Source organism: Amblyomma maculatum, chromosome 8 (assembly GCF_055883805.1).
Source record: "Amblyomma maculatum isolate TAMU_Amacu chromosome 8, ASM5588380v1, whole genome shotgun sequence".
In the NCBI taxonomy this organism is placed as follows: domain Eukaryota; kingdom Metazoa; phylum Arthropoda; class Arachnida; order Ixodida; family Ixodidae; genus Amblyomma; species Amblyomma maculatum.
This window is the reverse complement of record NC_139351.1, coordinates 60,988,960-61,007,849: the sequence shown is the minus strand read 5'-3', so window position 1 is coordinate 61,007,849 and position 18,890 is coordinate 60,988,960. Positions and strand designations below refer to the sequence as shown.

The 18,890-nt window shown below is 42.4% G+C and overlaps 1 protein-coding gene across 1 annotated transcript in view; it reads left to right on the top strand.

Annotated features, from left to right (window-relative positions):
* The window catches only part of LOC146181257 (uncharacterized), a 39,679-nt gene extending 23,578 nt beyond the window's left edge, over nt 1–16,101 (top strand). Inside the window, exons 7-11 of the mRNA XM_084576317.1 lie at nt 396–465; nt 6,945–7,063; nt 10,012–10,107; nt 11,739–11,849; nt 15,977–16,101. Of these exons, the coding sequence (XP_084432443.1) occupies nt 396–465; nt 6,945–7,063; nt 10,012–10,107; nt 11,739–11,849; nt 15,977–16,024 (444 nt within the window). The 3' untranslated portion in view covers nt 16,025–16,101. The remainder of the gene's footprint in view (nt 1–395; nt 466–6,944; nt 7,064–10,011; nt 10,108–11,738; nt 11,850–15,976) is intronic.
* Nucleotides 16,102–18,890: the final 2,789 nt, after the last annotated feature.

The following is an 18,890-nucleotide window of genomic DNA, read 5'->3' as shown; positions in this document are numbered from 1 at the left end:
CTTAAGTGTAGCATAAATGCAACGGTCCTGGCGGGCTGACTCTGATATCACCCTTTCATATGAAAGGAGAGGTCCGAGCTGGCAGCTCCTGCAAAACGTGATGTCTGGCACCTGACGTCGAGTAAGCAGGCGGAAATTTCAGCTGCCATATACTGCTTGTCAGAGCCATGCTCGTTATTTTTCGCTCACACCTTCAACGCCAAATTTTTTGGTGAACAGGACCTTTTGCAGCGTAATTTTATAACATTGTAAAAAAATACAATTCAATTAAATATTTTTGTCCATAACTTGTTTCGGTTATGCTTCTTTTATTGTTTGGCATAATAGACAAACAAGTTACAGGCAGCCGAGGCACTGATAGAAGGTTACATATTACAATGCTGTTGTTCTTGCAGGTCACCAACAAGCCCGATGAGGTCCTCAGTGATGGGGCCTTACTACCATTGGGTGGAACCATTGAAACAAGTGAGTTACTGTGTCCACTTGACGTTATAGAGGTACACTTCGGGGAATGGAAGGAGCACTGTACTTTACGACATTGTACTTCGAGTGGTGGCATTACCTCTGAAGCAGCCTAGAATAGTGATGTTGGGAACATAGTTCCTCGTCTCGGTAGCGTTGATCGCACAGAGGCTGCTGTCATTAACCTAAGACAGCTGCTTTCTTGCAGATGTATTCATCATATTCACTGAGCAGGCTTTTAATTTTACTTGTTGCTGAAGTGGGACATTGTTTTCAAGTTAGCTTGGAGTCAAGTTTCACTGGGAAAACAAGCGGTCATGAGGATTTATTTTCAGTGAGTACTGCTGCGTGGTGCGGGCATGTGTTCCCAATATTTTGTTTTGCTTCTTAAGGATTTGCTTGATATGCTGGTGCAGCCGTTTTAAAGCGCTGCTTCAAAAGGATAATGGTTTTCACGACATCCGCAATTTGTGAGCATAAAATGTATACTTTTACACTGCCACATGACCAAAAATTTACGGAAATCTCACCCTCCTGTAAATATAATTAGACATTTCTCTAGTCTTCAAATAAAACGAGTAAAAGGATGATTATTATAAATTGATTCCGGACTCTAAAGCTCAAGATAGATTGAATATCACTTGAATATATTTGCAGTTAGTAAGCATAGAACGTGGCAACAGACCAGATTGTATGTTACTTAGATGTGTGAATAGAGTGTACATACTCTATGGGTGCGCTTCGTGTAAGCAAAGTGCTGCCTGCCCACTAGTGGTGGGGTACGGTTCGTCTCCGGCTTCAAGAGCTTACTTTGCATCAAGGCATTAGTGGATATGGAGGTTTGGGAGAAGCCACAACCCATGACTACCAGTCGAATTCTGTTACAACTCCACTAAAAATTCTAATATATAAGTTGAAATTGGAGTAGAGTTGATTTCTACATCGCCGTCGAGAGTAAATCATCAGTCATCACAGTGAGCGGAAGCCTTTAGTCAGCTGTCTTATTTTCCCCATCGCAGATGTCTCGTTGAAACTAAGCATAATAGATGAAAAAGACGTTCACCCACACGCTCAGTTCGCCATGCCATATTACAGCTGCTGCCAAGGTTTTCAAGACCGCGCATTTGGCAAACCTTTGTGGGTGGACAGTGACCACAGGAGAGCGTTCAGAAGTGCTACTTTCTGGAGCACGGTTAACTTTCCAGCATATGAAACATTCTGCTGAAGGCTGATGTGTGATAAATGTGAACGAAATTGCAATTATATGTTATGATTTTCAAAGGGACAGTATGACAATTTGATAGTTTTACAAAATCCTTTTGATATAAGCTGCCAACTCATTTTGAGATCCTCAAGAGACCGGAAAAGCGCGCAATAAACCTGATAGTAAGAAAAATAGATTCACAATAACAAGCTAGATTTTGTTTGCTGAGCGGCTTTAAAAATTGGTCAATCTGTTCCTGTATCAATATCCTCATTCTCAACGCCAATTTCCTTTCCCGCACGGCGGGTACGGAGGGGAAGACCATGCAGTGGTTGGAGCAGTGCGAAGTTCAAACAGAAACAGGCGCGGACACGGGTCATGGAGCCCGATTTCAGAGAGCAACGGGTCGATTGACTTGCCACAGCTAGCGGTGCCTACTGTATGGAGTATCCCTATTTCCACTCGTAAACATCCAACTCGCATATGAATCCTCCCCCCTCTTTTTTGCCACTAATTATTTTTAAAAACAATCAGGTTTTGCCGCGTCCCATTTCATCTCATCGCAGCCCGCAATACGTGTCTTAGCAGCGCGCCAAGATGCAGCGAAGCCATAACGTCACAGTGTGTATACTAATGTTGAAGCTTGGGCGAGGTAGTGGTCCGTAATTCATGGTTCAGCGTGATGGACGCATACCAGAACGGGACACAAATGAAACGCACACGGGCGGTGACTTACAATTAACAGGTAATGGCGCAGAAGCCAATGTTTTCCTAGCGAGCTACGCATCAATCAGAAACAACAAGAAAAAGCATTAAAAGGAAGAGATAGTCAAAGAACCTTATCTTCAAAACGTTTCACATGCTGGCAGTAAGAAATCTAATTTTGTCGGAAAAAATAACCGGTGGTGCGCTGATGCATGACTAGTTGCTAGATACGATGTTAAATGCCTCACTCAGCTCTCCTGTGAGCTGGTCTGTGTGATGATGGATGACTTCCTATTCTAAAATTTTGGATGACAGTGGAAACATTTCCTGCAATGAGCAGCTAAATGGCCTTTGACACCGTTCTTTACACTGCTCTTGGGTTCACGCAACTGGCCGCTTAGACACCTGACCGTTTGCCCAATATTCTTTTGTAGCACTTGAAATGAATGGAATAAACCAAACGAATAGAAGAAAGTGAAAATTACACTCTTGGGATTTTGTTTCTGCAAAAACTCATAAGTTGCAATGAACTCTTCGTGTTATTGTATCCGATAGCGTTACATGGCAAAAGTCACTATCCCTTTTTCAGAAGGCTCTGTTTGAAATGCTTCCATTTGAAACGTTTGTATGAAGTTACCAAATTTGTTGAGGCACGCCAAAGCAAAACTCTGATGACAATTTTCATTGATGTGTACGACCTTCATTATTCTGTTCCTGAGGACAAATTGCTTCAGTGTGCCAAAGAAAGCCTACATCGTTATGCAAGCACTGCCTTTCAAACTCTTCAGTAATTTCGGTTCATCTTTTGTTTGGCTATTAGCTATGTATCTGTCTTCAACTTTTTTCTCCTAGGAAGAAAATAATTACTTACAAAACTGTGGAATACCTACAGGATCCTTCATAGCACCTGTCCTAAGCGATGTCTTACTTGCATCACTAGACAGGGTGATGGATCCACTTTTTGGTAACTTACCCGAGGTGAAGACCGTTCAATACATCGTAGACTACCTGGCTTTCATAAGTAATGCCAGCCACTCATTTCACTCTACCGTTCAAAAAATTCTCAAGTTTTTTAGTTTCTCATGTCCCCTTTGACCTTGACACATGATTTGCCAGAAGACCACTAAAGTTGTTTAATTGATATTGAGCTTCCTTTTGCGATCCGAGGCACTTGTTGGTCATATGAACCACGGAATAAGGAACCTGTGCTTTAGTACCATTCAGGTCATTCGAAATCAGTGAAACATGGCATAGCCAGTTTGTGTTTTTCTAATGCCGTCAGGAAATCCTGCACATGCAGCACGCAATTTTACTTTCAATATTAGCGAGATAGAATACCGGAAGCAGGGTACTCTCCGTACGTTATTTCTGTTGCACAAAGAATTCGGAAACAGACAAAATCAACATCAGTGAAAGTGGTGAGGGTAAGCAGGCAATAATTAATCACAGAAAAAAGAAACAGAAAGTTGCCATTATTCTGTATTGCCACTCCTTAACATAACCTCAAGAAAATAATGGGCCAAGCAGATGTGAAAGTTGTCTGTCCTCTCCAGAGAAGCTACCTAAGATTTGCAGTCACGTTAACCCTCGATAACGAGAAACACCCATCTGTAAAAAGAATCATAGAAACAGTTTCGCTCCCTGGGATACGAAACTGGTTTATTCCATTCCTTTGAAGGGGTGCAAAATCTACAGTGGGCAAACGGGTAGGTCTCTGAATTATCGGTTGCGTGAAGACGAGAAGGAGGCTAAGAACGGTGCCAATTGCCACTTAGCGGCTCATTGCAGGAAATGCTTCCATTGCCACCGAGAAATCGATAAATGTGAAGACATCTGTCATCAAACAGACAAGCTCACAATAGAGGTGATTGGTGCATTTAACATAGTATCTAGCAGACTCATGCGTTAAGGCCTCATTGCTTCTTTTATCCGACAAAGAAATCAGGTTTGTTACGGTTAGCAGGTGAAACATCCTGGCAATTATTTATTTATTGATACCTCAAAAACCCCATTTAAAAGGTAGTAGTTCACGAGTACATGAATCATTCGATGATGATTCATCAAAGGTTGATGGATCGGAATGAAGTAGGATGGTGTTTGATAAGTCATTGCAGTCCCGTCGGGTGCGAATAAAAAAAGATGACAGAGGCGCAGATGTCCGAGCAGGCGGAGGGTAAACGGTCTTTTTGTGGTACGTGCGGCTGGAGGTAGGGTGGGCGGGGCTGATGACAGACTTGAGCAGGGGGTGATGCAGGGTTTCAGAGTTCAGCAGGGATGCAGGTTGAGCAGGGTTTCTTTTACCATTTTTCTTGTTCAGGTTTTTCGCTTGGCGTTTCTGGTTGATGCGGATCTCCCCTAGGAAAACATGGGCTTCTGCGCCGTGATCTGGTAGTTGTACGTCAGCGCCCGTGTTGGCTTTGTCCCCATTTCTGCCTCCGATTCGCTTTATCAAGAACTACAGTGTGTAGCTTTTAACGTTAGCTCTAGTAGTAGTGGTGGGAAGGGGGCACACTTGGCTTTGTGACAGCGCCCTTGACAGGAGTGCCAGCGATGGCTTGCTCGGCGCGCCTGGTTGCGCAAAGCACTCTTTTCAAGTACTTTTGCTTTATCGTGCCGTGACTGGGGCAAGCGGTGTCCACTTCCACTGTCACTGGAACGCGTGATAGATGAAAATACCTTTTGAAGTGAACGATGAGAAAAGCCGCTGTCATGATCATGGCTGACCGCGTGCTTACATTGATCACAGATGGGTGGAGGAATGGACGACGGTGGTAAAAAACAAAACTCAAGTTCTTCCAGCGTAATGAACCGTCTCATAAATGGCGCCATTTTCCACATGTCTCAAAATAAAAATCTGCAGTGGAGTAGTGTGTTCACAAATCGAGAGAGCTAAAATGTGTCATTTTTTTTTCGAAAGTAGTGTGTGTGTGCGGGGGGGGGGGGGGGGGGGGGTCGTCCAGCAATGTCTACAGTGGACAGTATTTATGGGGAGTGAATGCACATCCTTTCGCTTTCCACATCCTTCAGAGCGCAAAATAACAACTCATTCATTTGAATTAATTCAGTTGAATTACATTCATGTCTAAGTAAGTAAAATTATAGAACTGCCAAGCTTGGCCTTAGCCAATTATTTAGGGCCGAATTATCTGGAATGAAGTTTCGTAAACTCTTTCATTGCCTAGAACCATTTTTAAAACTGTTATTTAAATCGTTTCCAGTAAATAAATAAAACAGCCACGAGTCTAAGGACATGCGAAAGCTCTAGAGCTTGCATTATACCCTGTTTCCTAAGGATGACCTTTGCAACGTAGACAGTCACTTCCTGATAAAGTCGCTGACCGATTTTCAGGCACCCGATTTTGTGGACCAGCCTAATTATTTGGACTCTTCCATGGCACCATCATGTGCTCTATACCAAAATTTCGGACGTTTTAAACTTTTGTCCTTCGATTTTTCAGACTGATTTCTCGATTACAGGTTAGAAGATACAAAACGTGCCACAATATGGGTGCTATTTTCTTTCTTTTTATTCAAGCTTTAACTCGCGTTGCCTGCATCCTGCATTAGCCTGTGTTTACTACCCCAAAGAGCCCAGTTTTCTCACGACAAAATAACGCCAGTTTTGAGGAAAGATTGATGACTAGGGAACAACTTGAGATTTCTTCTTTTATTTCTGATAGTCGCCCACCCCTCCACCCATCATTCATCAACAGAAGCACGCGGTAAGCCGCGATCATGAGACCGACTTTTGGCATCGTTAGCTTCAAAAGGCGTTTGCTTCTATCAAGCGTTCCAATGATTCAAGCCATGGTCGGGTTGGCTGTATCTAGATGAAGTGAACATGTAAAAGCCCCCTTTGTGTTGCACAATGTAAGCACACACTGAAAAGTTTGTCCCTCAGAGGCCATGTATCAATTTATATGTTCACATCACCACATTCTTAATTTTGCTGTGCACGTCCGCATTTCTTCCCAATGCGCATAGTGTAGCAGCTGTCCATCTCAGGAAACGCTAAAAGAGTACGGTGGTCACAGCTGGCAGAATACGCAATTCGTTGCATTTCGCCGAAACCGGTTTCTGCCCTCGGGTAACTCAGGTGCTTAGGACAGTGGTCATATACCACCATACTCACACGTGATGTGACAAACTGTTTGGTGCAATGCAGAGACAATCGGTGCCAGTCAGAACAGTGCACACTGCATTGATGCGTTCTCCCGTGAAAGTTATCCTGCGACTGGTGACTCCATTGTGAGAAGGAAAAAGCAGCAGCTGCACAAAGAAGGTACACCAGCGAACTGAGAAGATAGCTCGTTTGTAAATCACGGTGCACCACTTGACAGCAGACGTCCACAAAACAGCGTTTGTGGTGACGTTTTCTGGCAGTTTAAACAGATAAGAAAGTTGTTAAAATGCGACCTTTGGAAAGGCAGCCAACTGAGAAAAATACTGCGACACTTGACGAATGAGGAGTGGAGTTGTCAGTGTGCAGTTAAGGTATTCCGTTTGCAAGGATGACTGAATTGGGTCATTGGTTGTCAACTTGTGCCCTGTGTATGATGTGTCCCGTTTGTAGGCGGTTACAAGGGCTATGGTCTGGCCATGATGGTTGATCTCTTCTGTGGTGTACTAAGCGGTGCCCACTACGGAAGCAACGTTCGCTCCTGGCTCAACGTCACAGACCCTGCAGATCTGGTTGGTATATATTCTGATTTGTTATGTGAAGGTTGAGCTCTCATTGTCGCAAAAGGTTCCTAACTGGCAAAGTTTTTGATAGTATTGAAAACGTATGCTCAAGGACAAGGGCCAAACAGAAGCGGTCACTACCCTTCCCCTCGCCCTGTTGAGAATTTTTACACAGCAACTATTATACATTGTTTGAGAGGCAATTTAGTTTTGCGGAATACCTGACCAATTTGTAGGCAAAACGAAAGGGGAATTCTTTTTCTTGATTTGCATGAACTTATCACTCTGGTTTCTGCATTGCTGATGACATGAGCGAGCCGTGTGTCAGAATAGTCCATAAAGTCATGGGACTTGACGCCTTTTATAGGATCGGCAAATGGGATACATTCTACTTACAACACAGCCTGTTAGCTACCTCTCTTCAAATCTTTCTTTCGAGGAATTTTCCGCATATATAAGTGTTGCTCAGCAAATACAGGCTTCTATTGGGCTGAATGACAGCATTGCCTACATTTCTTTATTTTTGTGACCTGGCTCTATTTTTACCTCCCGGCACAACACTTTATTCAGTTATACAAAATATTACAAGAGTAAAGGATGCTCTGTCTTGGACTATTCAACCTTACTGCTATGTCGCGGCAGAAACCTACGGTCTGAAGCCACAATCATAGGCATGAAGCAACACACATTGGCACTCTATAACTACAAAAAAAAACAACAAGAAACATCCAGAATGTAGAGAAGAAACAGACGTTCAAACTAAAATGACAATAGCTTTGCATCAGTTGCAGCTTGATGGATGCTAGCAGATTGCACTTTTTGACAGTGATTTAACGCAGATAAACCTAGTACATGTAACTTACAAACAATGACTCAGTCAGTGCTGCGGTAGTAATTTCAGCTCACCTATTGGTACGTAGCTCCAAGCAACCTTCTAAAGCATGGGATGCCCACACCAGGACCTACCGCCCCAATACGTCTGTGTAGGACCTGCCTGACATCTTTAAGCATGGCTCTAAATACTTGGAAGGAGACAAGTCCTAATAGCGCTTACCTGTGCGAGCCTCAGTCAGAGAGGAAGTTGCCCTGACTCACTCGAATTAAACAAAAATGTGTTTTTTTTATTGCTGGATTAATCTCTAGAAAGAAGCTCCGATCTAGAGGATGTACATTTTTTTCAGTTGGTCTTCTTTCACAAAAAGGGTTCCATATACATTTGGATTACGTAAGCTCTACTTTAAGAGGGCGATGCAAAAAATGAAATGGCTGCCATCTGCCGCTCTCACGGCGGTTGCCCTTGTCTATCTACTTAATCACTCTTGACCTAATGTATGCCTCTTGTTTCACACAAATACAAACTAGTACACAGTGGAAAGGTAGCAGAATATGGGAAAGACCTTCCAGTTTAGACATATAGGGTAACTTAACCAAGCTAAAGGGCCGCTTTACCACATTATACAAGGTTGCCACAGATTTATATTCCCATCTTTTCTACCACCTGCCGACCCAGCTATGTAAAGCCACGTGACGCCACGTAAGGCGGCCATCATTGAGGCTGGGGCCATGCCACTTGCCTAGCACGTGCCAGAGCGATGCCTGGACTCTTTGCTGAGTGCTGATGCCAGGTTTCCTGGCGAAGTTTTGATGCAGTCGTGTTAAAACTTTGATTGCTTGCACTGTGCAGGAATCCTTGACATGACCTAATGACAAGCCATTCCAAAAAAATACACTAATAACAATTACAAAATATTATTCTTTTTTGTTATTTCATATCAGATCCTCACCCGACATTATAAGCAGGTCCGAAACATTTCCTGTCACAATCGCCAGTCCTGGTTTTTTTATTATTGAGTGCTATCAGCATTAGGCTGCCAGCGTTAGGAACCGCCACAACATGGCGGCGTCAGTTTCGCCACTTTTGATACCAACCTCACTGCCACGGTGCTGGCTATGCACCCGTGGCCAGAAGCTAAACGAGCGAACCTCCAACGTATTGATACCATGAAAACAGCATTGCATTTTGCACAGGTCTTTTTTGGGCCTCTACAGCTATACTGTTCGTGTCCAGCTGCTGAATCGCAGATGCTCGACCGACATTTCCCAGGGAGCTCGTCGGTCGCACTTTCAGAGAATGAGTGGTACCGAACTCGTGGAGAGGTACCAAAGGATAGTTTCCACGGAAATCCTGTCACACTAAAGGGACTCAGCAGATCATACACCGAAAACAATGATCGCAGAACCCCGAATCCCAGAACACTTACTATGAGCACGTGCTACGCGTGTGCACATACCACTAGAACAGACGCGCGCAAGGCGCATGCTGACTGGCAGCTTATGCGCTGCCGTCCCGCGCCCGTGCCCGAAGCCTAAAACTGGTTTAGACTTAACAGAGGGCCACATGTCTTCCAAAATTGCCGCAGATTTTTTCTAATCAGGTGAGTCTCCGTAAGAAGTGGATTAAGCCATGACCGGCTCATAGTGCTTTGCGTCACTATTTGATTCCTGGTGCTTCTTGGGCTGCCTTGTGTCGGTATGCACAATGCGTGTTGAGCTAGTAGGGATATTCATGTTCCAGGCTTTACCGCCCCGCTATGTGATATTCTTATGACGAGGGCCTTTAGAGAGTTCTTGAAATGAATAAAATAATTGTTACCCTTTATTGCCAGTTCATCAGCCATGTTGAAGATAGCCTCAAGCATGGCATAATAAACAAACTCGATGATTAGTTGTGTCTTAACTCCCGGGTAATTGTCTAGTAGATCCAAGTGTGACATGTGTCGCCACAAAAATTATTTATTGTGAAAATGCTTTCCTTCTAAAATATGGAGGTTTGAATTGCAGCCCAGCGGAAATGCATCTAAGTGCGTGTTGTCTCCCTACATTTCAGACAATCTAAATTCAGCTGGGCAGATGCGTGGTATTGTGAAAAGTATCAAAAAAATTATTTTACTTTGCAGGGTCAATGCTTTGTGGCAATCAACCCAGCTGCATTTGCTCCTGGGTTTGAAGACAGAATGCAGGACCTCATGAACATGGCACGGTCTCAGGAGCCTGTAAGTGATGTGGCCTGCTACTGCAAAAGGAAACAAATGCTGTTTGGCGCAATCACAATAACAAAAAAAGGGAATAGTGGCACAAAGAAGTCACTCAGAAAAAAATGCTTGGAATTCATTTTTGGGAAAAACAATGAGAAATGTTTTAGCTTTTCATTTTAAGCAATGAAGTATCAGTTCGTTTTAATTTAATAACGAGAAGCAGCTAAAGTTCATCAGACCAAAGTGCATTGACAGCAATCTCATGTAAAGGTCGTTTGCGACTCTAAGACATGCATTTCTCAAGGTATCAAGGTTTATATGTAACCCCCTAATTTGTACTTCGCACATATTCATGAGAAAAGGAGGTGAGTGGCACCAAGCAATGGGACTAAGAATATATTTTATAGTGCGTTTGGATATTCACACCAGTATTGGTTGTTGCTTTTTTAGCCAGCAGTGGTAAAGATGAGTATGGTAGCTGTTTTACTACTAGGTTTTATTGTCAGAGAGAAATTCTATACATTACCCTTTATAGTTCGATTTGGTTTATAGATTTTAACGTCCGACTTTGGCTATGAAAAATGCCGTAGTAAAGAGTTTCGGAAATTTCGACCCCCTAGTCCTTTTTAGCTTGTACTGATATCGCACAGCACGTGAGCATTTTTATTTCGCCTCGAGCGACAAGTGGCTGCCACAGCCGGGATTCCATCCCTCATCCTTGGGCACAGCAGCCGAGCGCCCTAACCACTGCACCACTGCGGTGGCGTTTAGCTTTTACAGTACTATTTGCATGTATAAGTGCGCACGTGTACACAGTTGCAAGATCCATGGTCTCGAGATTGGACACCCATAATTGGAGAAATAGGTAGACGGCCATTGCGTTTTTATATCATGCATATTTCTGCTGATAACAAGATAGCTACCAGTAGTAAAATAAGCTAACCTTGCAATGAAATGAAGGCCCGATTGGTTTCTCCAAACTCTTTCATAGTGATGCGACGTACTCGTCTGCCCTAATTCTCGCCCAGAATGAGTCCAGGTGAGCTGGTATGGGCCAACGAAGCTCCCTTCTGTTATCGGTTTGGTTTATGGGAGCGGTTCCTACTGGTCGCTGTTTTATCCAGAGTTTCCGGCTAATATTTGCTAAATAATTTGAAAGGGCAAAATAAATTTGTAATAATTAAATATGAATTGTAGGATAAATGTGACTCGAATAATGTGAACTGAAAATTAATTGGAAACATTTAATTCAGAACATGAAATAATACTGAAGAATGGTGTATTTGGGAGCAGAAGAGAAGTCCTCTTGTTGAAACGTTCACTCGGCAGGCGAACTGAGGCTCCCCATCATACCTTGTTCAGTGCTCTTACATATTTCATAGTCTTCTTATTTCTGTCGTTCGACCCTGAAGGAAAAAAGCAACTTAAGGCAAACTGTTTGCCTACCCTTAGGTTAAGCATAACTTTCGCAGAGCCCGAAATAAATAAAACTCAGCAGTTTAGCTTGGCGGAGCTCAAATATGCTTTCAGACACAACACCAAATTAGACAGGGTTTGCTTTTTTCACTTTGGTTTAATCAAACTTTAACCGAAACACAATGGGTTTCATAACAGTTACGGATGCGCGTATATTCTCACCTTTCTCGCAGGCAAACCCAAGTGTTCCAGTCCAGGTGCCAGGCGACCCCGAGAGGCGACACATGGCCAAATGTGATGCTGAAGGTGGCATCCGCTATCACGTCAGCCAGATAGAATTTGCGGTATGTGCTTTATGTGGCTCAGTGCAGATACAGCTTCATCAGTTGGAAGCTGTAATCTTGGCATGTTCCTATTTTAGGTTTCACTGGGTGTTGTAGCAGCACTGATGCCAAGGCTGCGAGTTTTTTTATTGGCTTGGAAATTCAATATGCGGGAACTGACTTTGCACATCTGTATTTTAGCTTGTAAGCTGCTGAGACTATAGGCTGTTCTGATGAAACCCCACAGCTACGAAAATTCTGAGATATTGCTGATTTAATTAACCTTTGCTGTGAACCACGGAAGCACTTGGAGAAAGGCAGACTGCAAAAGAGTGATTGAGGGAGCAAGTGTACGTATACAGGAATGAAGAGTTGCACATTGTTTAATGCCTCTAATGTTCAAGAAGGATATACAATAAGGCAAAAAAGGACACGAATAAAATAATCGCTGTGGTGAAACATAAGAAAGAAAAGGGGCAAAAAAAACCTACTTGTTTAAGTTGGACAACGTAAGCTAATCTCTTGCTCTCAGGTTCCAGCTCAGTTCTTGAACAATGCAATAAATGCTTTATCTGCAAATATCTTCTTTCTGGGAGGCTATTTTATTGATTGCTTTCACACAGCACATTATTACGTGCAGCCAGCGGACGAACTATCCCTTGATGGCGGGTGGCAATGGTATAGATTATGTGGTGATGGCTGGGCACAAGCGCTTCTGCCCACACCACTGCACTTTCGTTAATCTTTAGTTCGTCACTTTGTGACGTGGCTGTTTGGGCAAAGAATGTAAGTCGTTAATAGGTTGTTGCCCTGGACGTCACCGGTATGGGAGCAAAAGCGCCGGGATGGGTCAAAGCAGATCTTCAGCGTCTTTCATCGGGTATAACGAGGCTAGCAAGTATCAGTCGCCCAGTGGCTACTCTTAGAGATACTCCAAAATATGTTGTACAGATCTAGCGTGCTCACTTATTTGTGGATTCAAGGTAAATAAAGGGTAAGAAGATAGCTGCACAATGTGAAAGAGCACTGAACAAGGGTTGGAGGGGAGCCTCAGTTTGCATAACGAGCCAACATTTTAACAAGGGGACTTGCCTTTGTCTATGCAAGCAAGACCCTTCGTCGAAACGTTGGCTGCGTTGGCGAACTGAGGCTCCCCTCAACGCTTGCTCAGTGATCTTTCACATTTTTTAGGCATATCTGTTCAGACAAACTTATGATAACACTCGGATGTTATATATTTATATAGATGATATGTGTTATATGTTATATGTCTAGCGTAAATCGAATTTTGTGTTTTGTTAATGGTGTTTCAGTTTCATCAACCAAGCAGCCACAAGATCTTCAAGAAGTGTGTAGGTCAGGAAAGTGAAAAACAAATCTGCACTACATTATTGCTAATGTATAAATGATATGTAATAATGTAGAATCCACTATAGCAAACTTGGATATAGAATAGAACATCGTTGATACATTGCTGGTTTATGCGATTTCCCGTTTAATTTGCTCAAAATCGTGGACAGGAAAAAATCTCCCATATAGTTGCAATATTTTTTTCTGCTTCATATATTTCAAGTAAGTTAATTTTTGGTTACTGCATCCAAAAGTTCAATGAACTGTGGTCATAAATTATATTTTGTGGTCAATAAAGAAAATCCCAAGGAACGCTCGCGACATGAAAACTTATCAGCGGTACTTATCCGCCACAGTTGCTTTCTTGCAGTACCTAAGCAAAAAGGGGCGAAGCATTAGAGAAAGCCAATCACCAACTTACGAGGTGGCCGTTCCCGCGGAAACATGATTCATGATAGGAAATAGCAAATAGCGATGCTTTAGAGGCATAGGGGTAAATAATTAGATAACTGCAACTATTCGCTTGAATAAGAGCGAGCCGGGTGTGGGGGACGCAGCTTGAGAAAGAGTGTGGCGATTGTAAACAATTGTGACAGCTTCTTCAGATGTCACTGGTTCAAGGTTGCGAAGTTGCCAGAAGCAACAAAGGTAGCGATTCAGGCTTGTCTTTGCCTACTATGAACCCGATTTGTTATCACATCTCTTGCGTGCTGAGCAAAGCTCAAATACAAACTGAATTCTTAGAGAGCTAAGAAAGGAGCTGTTCATACATGATGTGTATATGCTTATGTACTCTGTTCGGCAGTGAATGTCTCAATTCTACCCCATTTAACAGGGAATTTATTTAAAGTCAGGCACTTCAAATCATGTTTTCACTGATGTGTTTTCTGGCTTAAAATATGTTTCAAGTAGGTCTTATTGTAATAAAGCGAGACGGAAGTCCCAGTTCTTCCTTAAACAACATTATTTTTGTTTATAGTAAATATATTTTTGTAGTAAAGTGAATCTTGCCGTGTCATCCTACTTGTACGAAATTACTTTTGGCCTGAGCGCAACATATAGTAGCGAGGTAAATTTTTGTTCTTTTGTAAAAAGTAACAAAAAGGCGGTTTTTATGACTTTACCACTGGGCTGACCAATTCTGAGGAAAAGCCGATGTTATATGATCCCTGGAGCCGTGAAGAAAAGCATGCGGTGTGTAGAACAAAAAAGGTAAAGCTGGCTACGAACGTGGAACGAAGGTCGCTATAGTCGGTTGAGAAAGTAAAAGTGGAGCGGAAAGTAGGAAAAGGAAGAAACGGCCGGATGTTAATAGCGGCGGCAAGGAGAGAGGCATGGCGTGTGCATTTTTGCAGCGCTTTACTGCCTCGCGCTCTTTACTAACTATTGTATCTTAAATGGCAGAAGCAGCATCTTCTTTTTTAATATGCAAAGCTTTGTTTTCCCCATGAAATTAAACTATTATTTTGTTCGTAGCAACATTCTATTCATGCTACATCATTACTTCTATAGGATGCAATCCTAAAATCTGATCATTTAAAAAATATACAGAGATGATAGGAACGAAAGGACAGTATTTGTATTGTTCCTTTTCAAATTGTGCGAGCTAGGTTTAGTACGTAGCCATTTAGTTACCAGGCAAGGCCATGTCACCGCCAAGAACTGATATAGTAAAGATTTGATTTGGCTGGTCCAGGTCACTTTATTATAGAAGGGTCCTTCTGTAGTGATAATAGTGAACATTCATAACAAATATAATTATTGTAAATATTATTATTAAATATATACAGTACTCCTTTTGTCGGGCAGTGGGTACAGCGAGCTTAATAACAATAATATTATCCCTGATAACTAGTTTTAATTCACTACAGTAGTTCAGATAATCTTCTTAAGTGCTAATGTGAATTTTGAGGGCATTTCCTAGAAAACGTTTGAAGGTGTGGGATGTACAGAGGTGGATAAACGGCGAAAGTGCTCCGCTACAGTGTTAGGAGACCAAGTCCAACCCTGGTCGCGGCAACCGCTTTATGATATATGTGCCCATTCAAGAATCCCAAGTGGTCAGCACTACCTAAGGCCGACCCTTATGGCATTCCTAAGCATTTTGAATATTAAGCCCCACTAACCATTAGGTGACAAACATATTTTGCACATCGCATCCATCGTTTGGTTAATGAAACTGAGACCAGAACTGCACGCGAGAAGAAATTTGAATTATTTAGCAGCTGTAGGCAAATATTTTTTGTGATCCATGTATCATAATATATTGCATATCGTTGCAAATATATAAATGCACAAATAAATAAATAAATAAATTCTAATAGTCCATTGACAGCATAGAACTGACACAATTTTGGCTCCATGTTTTCTTCGTTTTAATTGTGCATTGGAAGTCCGAATACATGGAGGAACAGGGCACTTACCACTAAATGCTACGTAATTTAAAATCAAACGACTCCTTTTATGCTGCTTCAGGTTTTGTCAAAAGCTGATGGAATGACTATTACTTAAAAGCTCAGTACTTAGGTTTCATTAAATGCGTAATAACTGCATTTTTATTGCTTATTCTTGGTACATTACAATCCTGCCTATTAAAACAGTAATGGAACAAATATATTACAGCTTCGTATCTAGAATTTCGTGTCTGTACTCTGTAAAGTCTGCCCAACAGCCGGGAAATTGGGCAGATTCATGCGGCAGCAAGCTGTTGGGAAAAACTAACATACGTTTGAGCTGCTAAGCAAGCCCCCTTTTTGTACTTCAGTCAAGTGCAGTGAAATGTTTCCATCTTCTTTCAGGACGATATTGCCAGGAAACTTGGCGTCGAACCACCGACGAGGAAGTGACGACGAGCCAGTCTGGCATCAGAAGAATTGTGAACAATACTTTTTTACTTTTGCAATTTAATAAAAAACAAAGACAAGCTATGGATGAAGAATGTCGAAATTTGTGAGGCTGTTAGGCAGGAAGGTGTCCTTTAATGTTTTCGAGACTTTAAAAAGACAGAGAGGAGGAGTAGAAGTCGAACTTTATCAACATAGTAGCGCGTTTGACTCGCAGAGGGGCCACTCAGAAAAATTGCCTCTTGATAAGCTACAAAAGACCCAAAGACAAGACAAAGCTGTCGCTGTCACAGACAATGTTAGTAGACTAGTGAAGTAACTTTGGTCACAGGCCTGTCACAGAAGTAAAGTGCACGCATCGGTACCGTTTCAGCTCATGGAGTCCAGTAGTGGTTACACACGTTTTAAATTGGTGGTGAATGATCCTTGTTACTAAATGCATCACAATTTTGATGCACATATTGGAAGAAAACACTTGCTCAACAATAAATGCGGCTTCTACTTCTGTGCAAATGTCACGAAGAATATGGAGGGATAGCATCCCATCCGACAAACTTTTTCTCTTTGGCTTTGTCTCTTAAACTTATCATCTTGGCCAAAGAGCGCAGTCGCACGGGTGTAAGCGCAGCTTAATATCCCCCATTCTGCAGCAAACGGCTTTTCGTGCTCCACAACACAATATTACTGCAAAACAGCTCCAAATGTGCTGCTACAATAATTTACTATCAATTTTAGCTGAGCAAGGAAGTGATGGCAGTGCACCGGTGGCTGAGGTATAATGAATTTCGCACAGGGTTAAATACAAGGAAAACGTTCAACAGCAAGGGAAGACAGGAATATAATAAGCTTTATTCGCAGGTCAATTTATTATGAGCCATAAATAAATTTGAGGAAATAACGTGTTGCAGCAGTGGCATAGTGGTATCACATCTGCCTTGCGTGCAAGAGGCCTATTCTCCAAACACCGGTGATGCACAATTCTCCACCGGATTAAAAAAAAAAAAAAATTCATGTGTTGATGGATTTTGTCACCTTCACCTGATTATACAGGAAAGTGAGGCTGCCCCCCTTTAGGAGGGCCAACATGCATGGTGTAGAGGCCTGTGGCGGAGTGTGGCAGCATGATTATTTTATTTTGAAAAAACTATATCTGAAGCCTCTCTAAGATATCTGCGATATTCGCTAATGACATGAACAGAGAAGTGACGACAGATGCAGCAGTAGGTGCCCAGTAATAAATATATATACTATTTCTATTAAAGCCAATGATGGCTCACGGTATTAAGACACCATTAGCGAGCAAAAAAGGAAACTAAGTATTACTCAACTAGCTCAAGGATAACTTAGAGTCTCTATCACCAGGCATGATTCGGCCGAATTCATGATGACCATGCATGATTGAGCAAAATTATAAATGAGTGAGCCCAATATTACTCACAAACCATATTTCCTTTGACACAAAGAGCGGTCTTTTGGAAAGATAGCCTGAATTGGAGAAAGGACAATGTCCTCGTCAGAAATCGTCGTTGCGTGATATTAAAAGCACCCTACAGAAAGCCTGCTTATCGAGTAAGCATTTGATATTAATGCGAGGTTACCCTTATTTTATGCGTGAATATATCGCTCGTGTTTTTATATTACTACAAGAAAAGGTGAATAATTGATACAGCAAAAGGTGGGAGTAGTGCGAGAGAGAAATGTAAATGCTGCTTTCCCCGACAGTTGGGGGTGTCGTCCATAGAAGGAATGTATGGTGCGGTCATATTCGCTGCATTTTTTCTAACAATGAGGAGGGTGGAAAACAAGAAAGATCAAAATTTTAAACCACAAAGTGAGGTACTGCCTGTGTGGTGGGGACCACGAAATATTTCTTTTAATAAAACGTAACTTGCATAAAACAAAGTAGGACTTAAGACCGGTAGTGTTGCACACAGCAATAATTTGTTTCTGTTTGTTCACATGGTTTATTTTCCAGTGCAACTCAGATGTCCAGTCAGTATAAGACAAGCACCCATGCCGTAATTTACAGCAGCCACATAACTTTACTCGGCAGAATCGTCTGAGATCGTTGTGGTACGAGCTTGGAGTTGGAAGAAGGCTATGCACTTGAAGAATAGTTCCCCTAACTACATCCACCAGACTTCGGCGAGTCAACATGGGCCAAATAAGTGTGTAGATTGGGTGATATTTGATATTTTGGCAGATAAGGTGCTTAGGCTGTTAGATGCCAATCACGAAAGCCGCGCTTCCGCGGCAGTTCAGTGGTAACGGCACTTTATTGCTCAACCAGGGACGAGGTATCGAATCCTGGCCGAGGTGGCCGCTTCTCGTTGGAGGCGAAAAGCTAGACACTTATGCACTGGCAGTGCACAATAATGAACCGCAGTTGGCCTAAATTCCCAGAGCCCTCCACTTTACGACATCTCTCTCGTAGGTGTGTGGCTCTGGGACGTTAAACCACATAAATATTATACACCGACTAAGGATGACGAATGAAAACAGCACGATAGCGTTTAGAATAGATGTTCAGTTCTGTTCAGTTCAGTCGTTCAGTCGTGTCCGACGCTTCGTGACCCTATGGACCATGTCACGCCCCGCTTTCCGGTCTCTCACTATCTTCCTAACATCACATAACTTCATCTGCAGTGCCTCGAGGATGCCATCTAACCATCGCGTTCGCTGCCTACCCCTTCTCCTGCGACTCTCAACCTTTCCCAACATCAAATCTTTCTCCAGCGGCTCCTCTCTTCTCATCAGATGACCAAAGTAGCTGAGCTTAGCAAGATGTGCAAGTACCAAGTACCAAATTTTAAATTTTCTTTTTTTTCTTCTCTTTTAGTCAGGAGTCTTCAAGTTCATCCTCGCCATA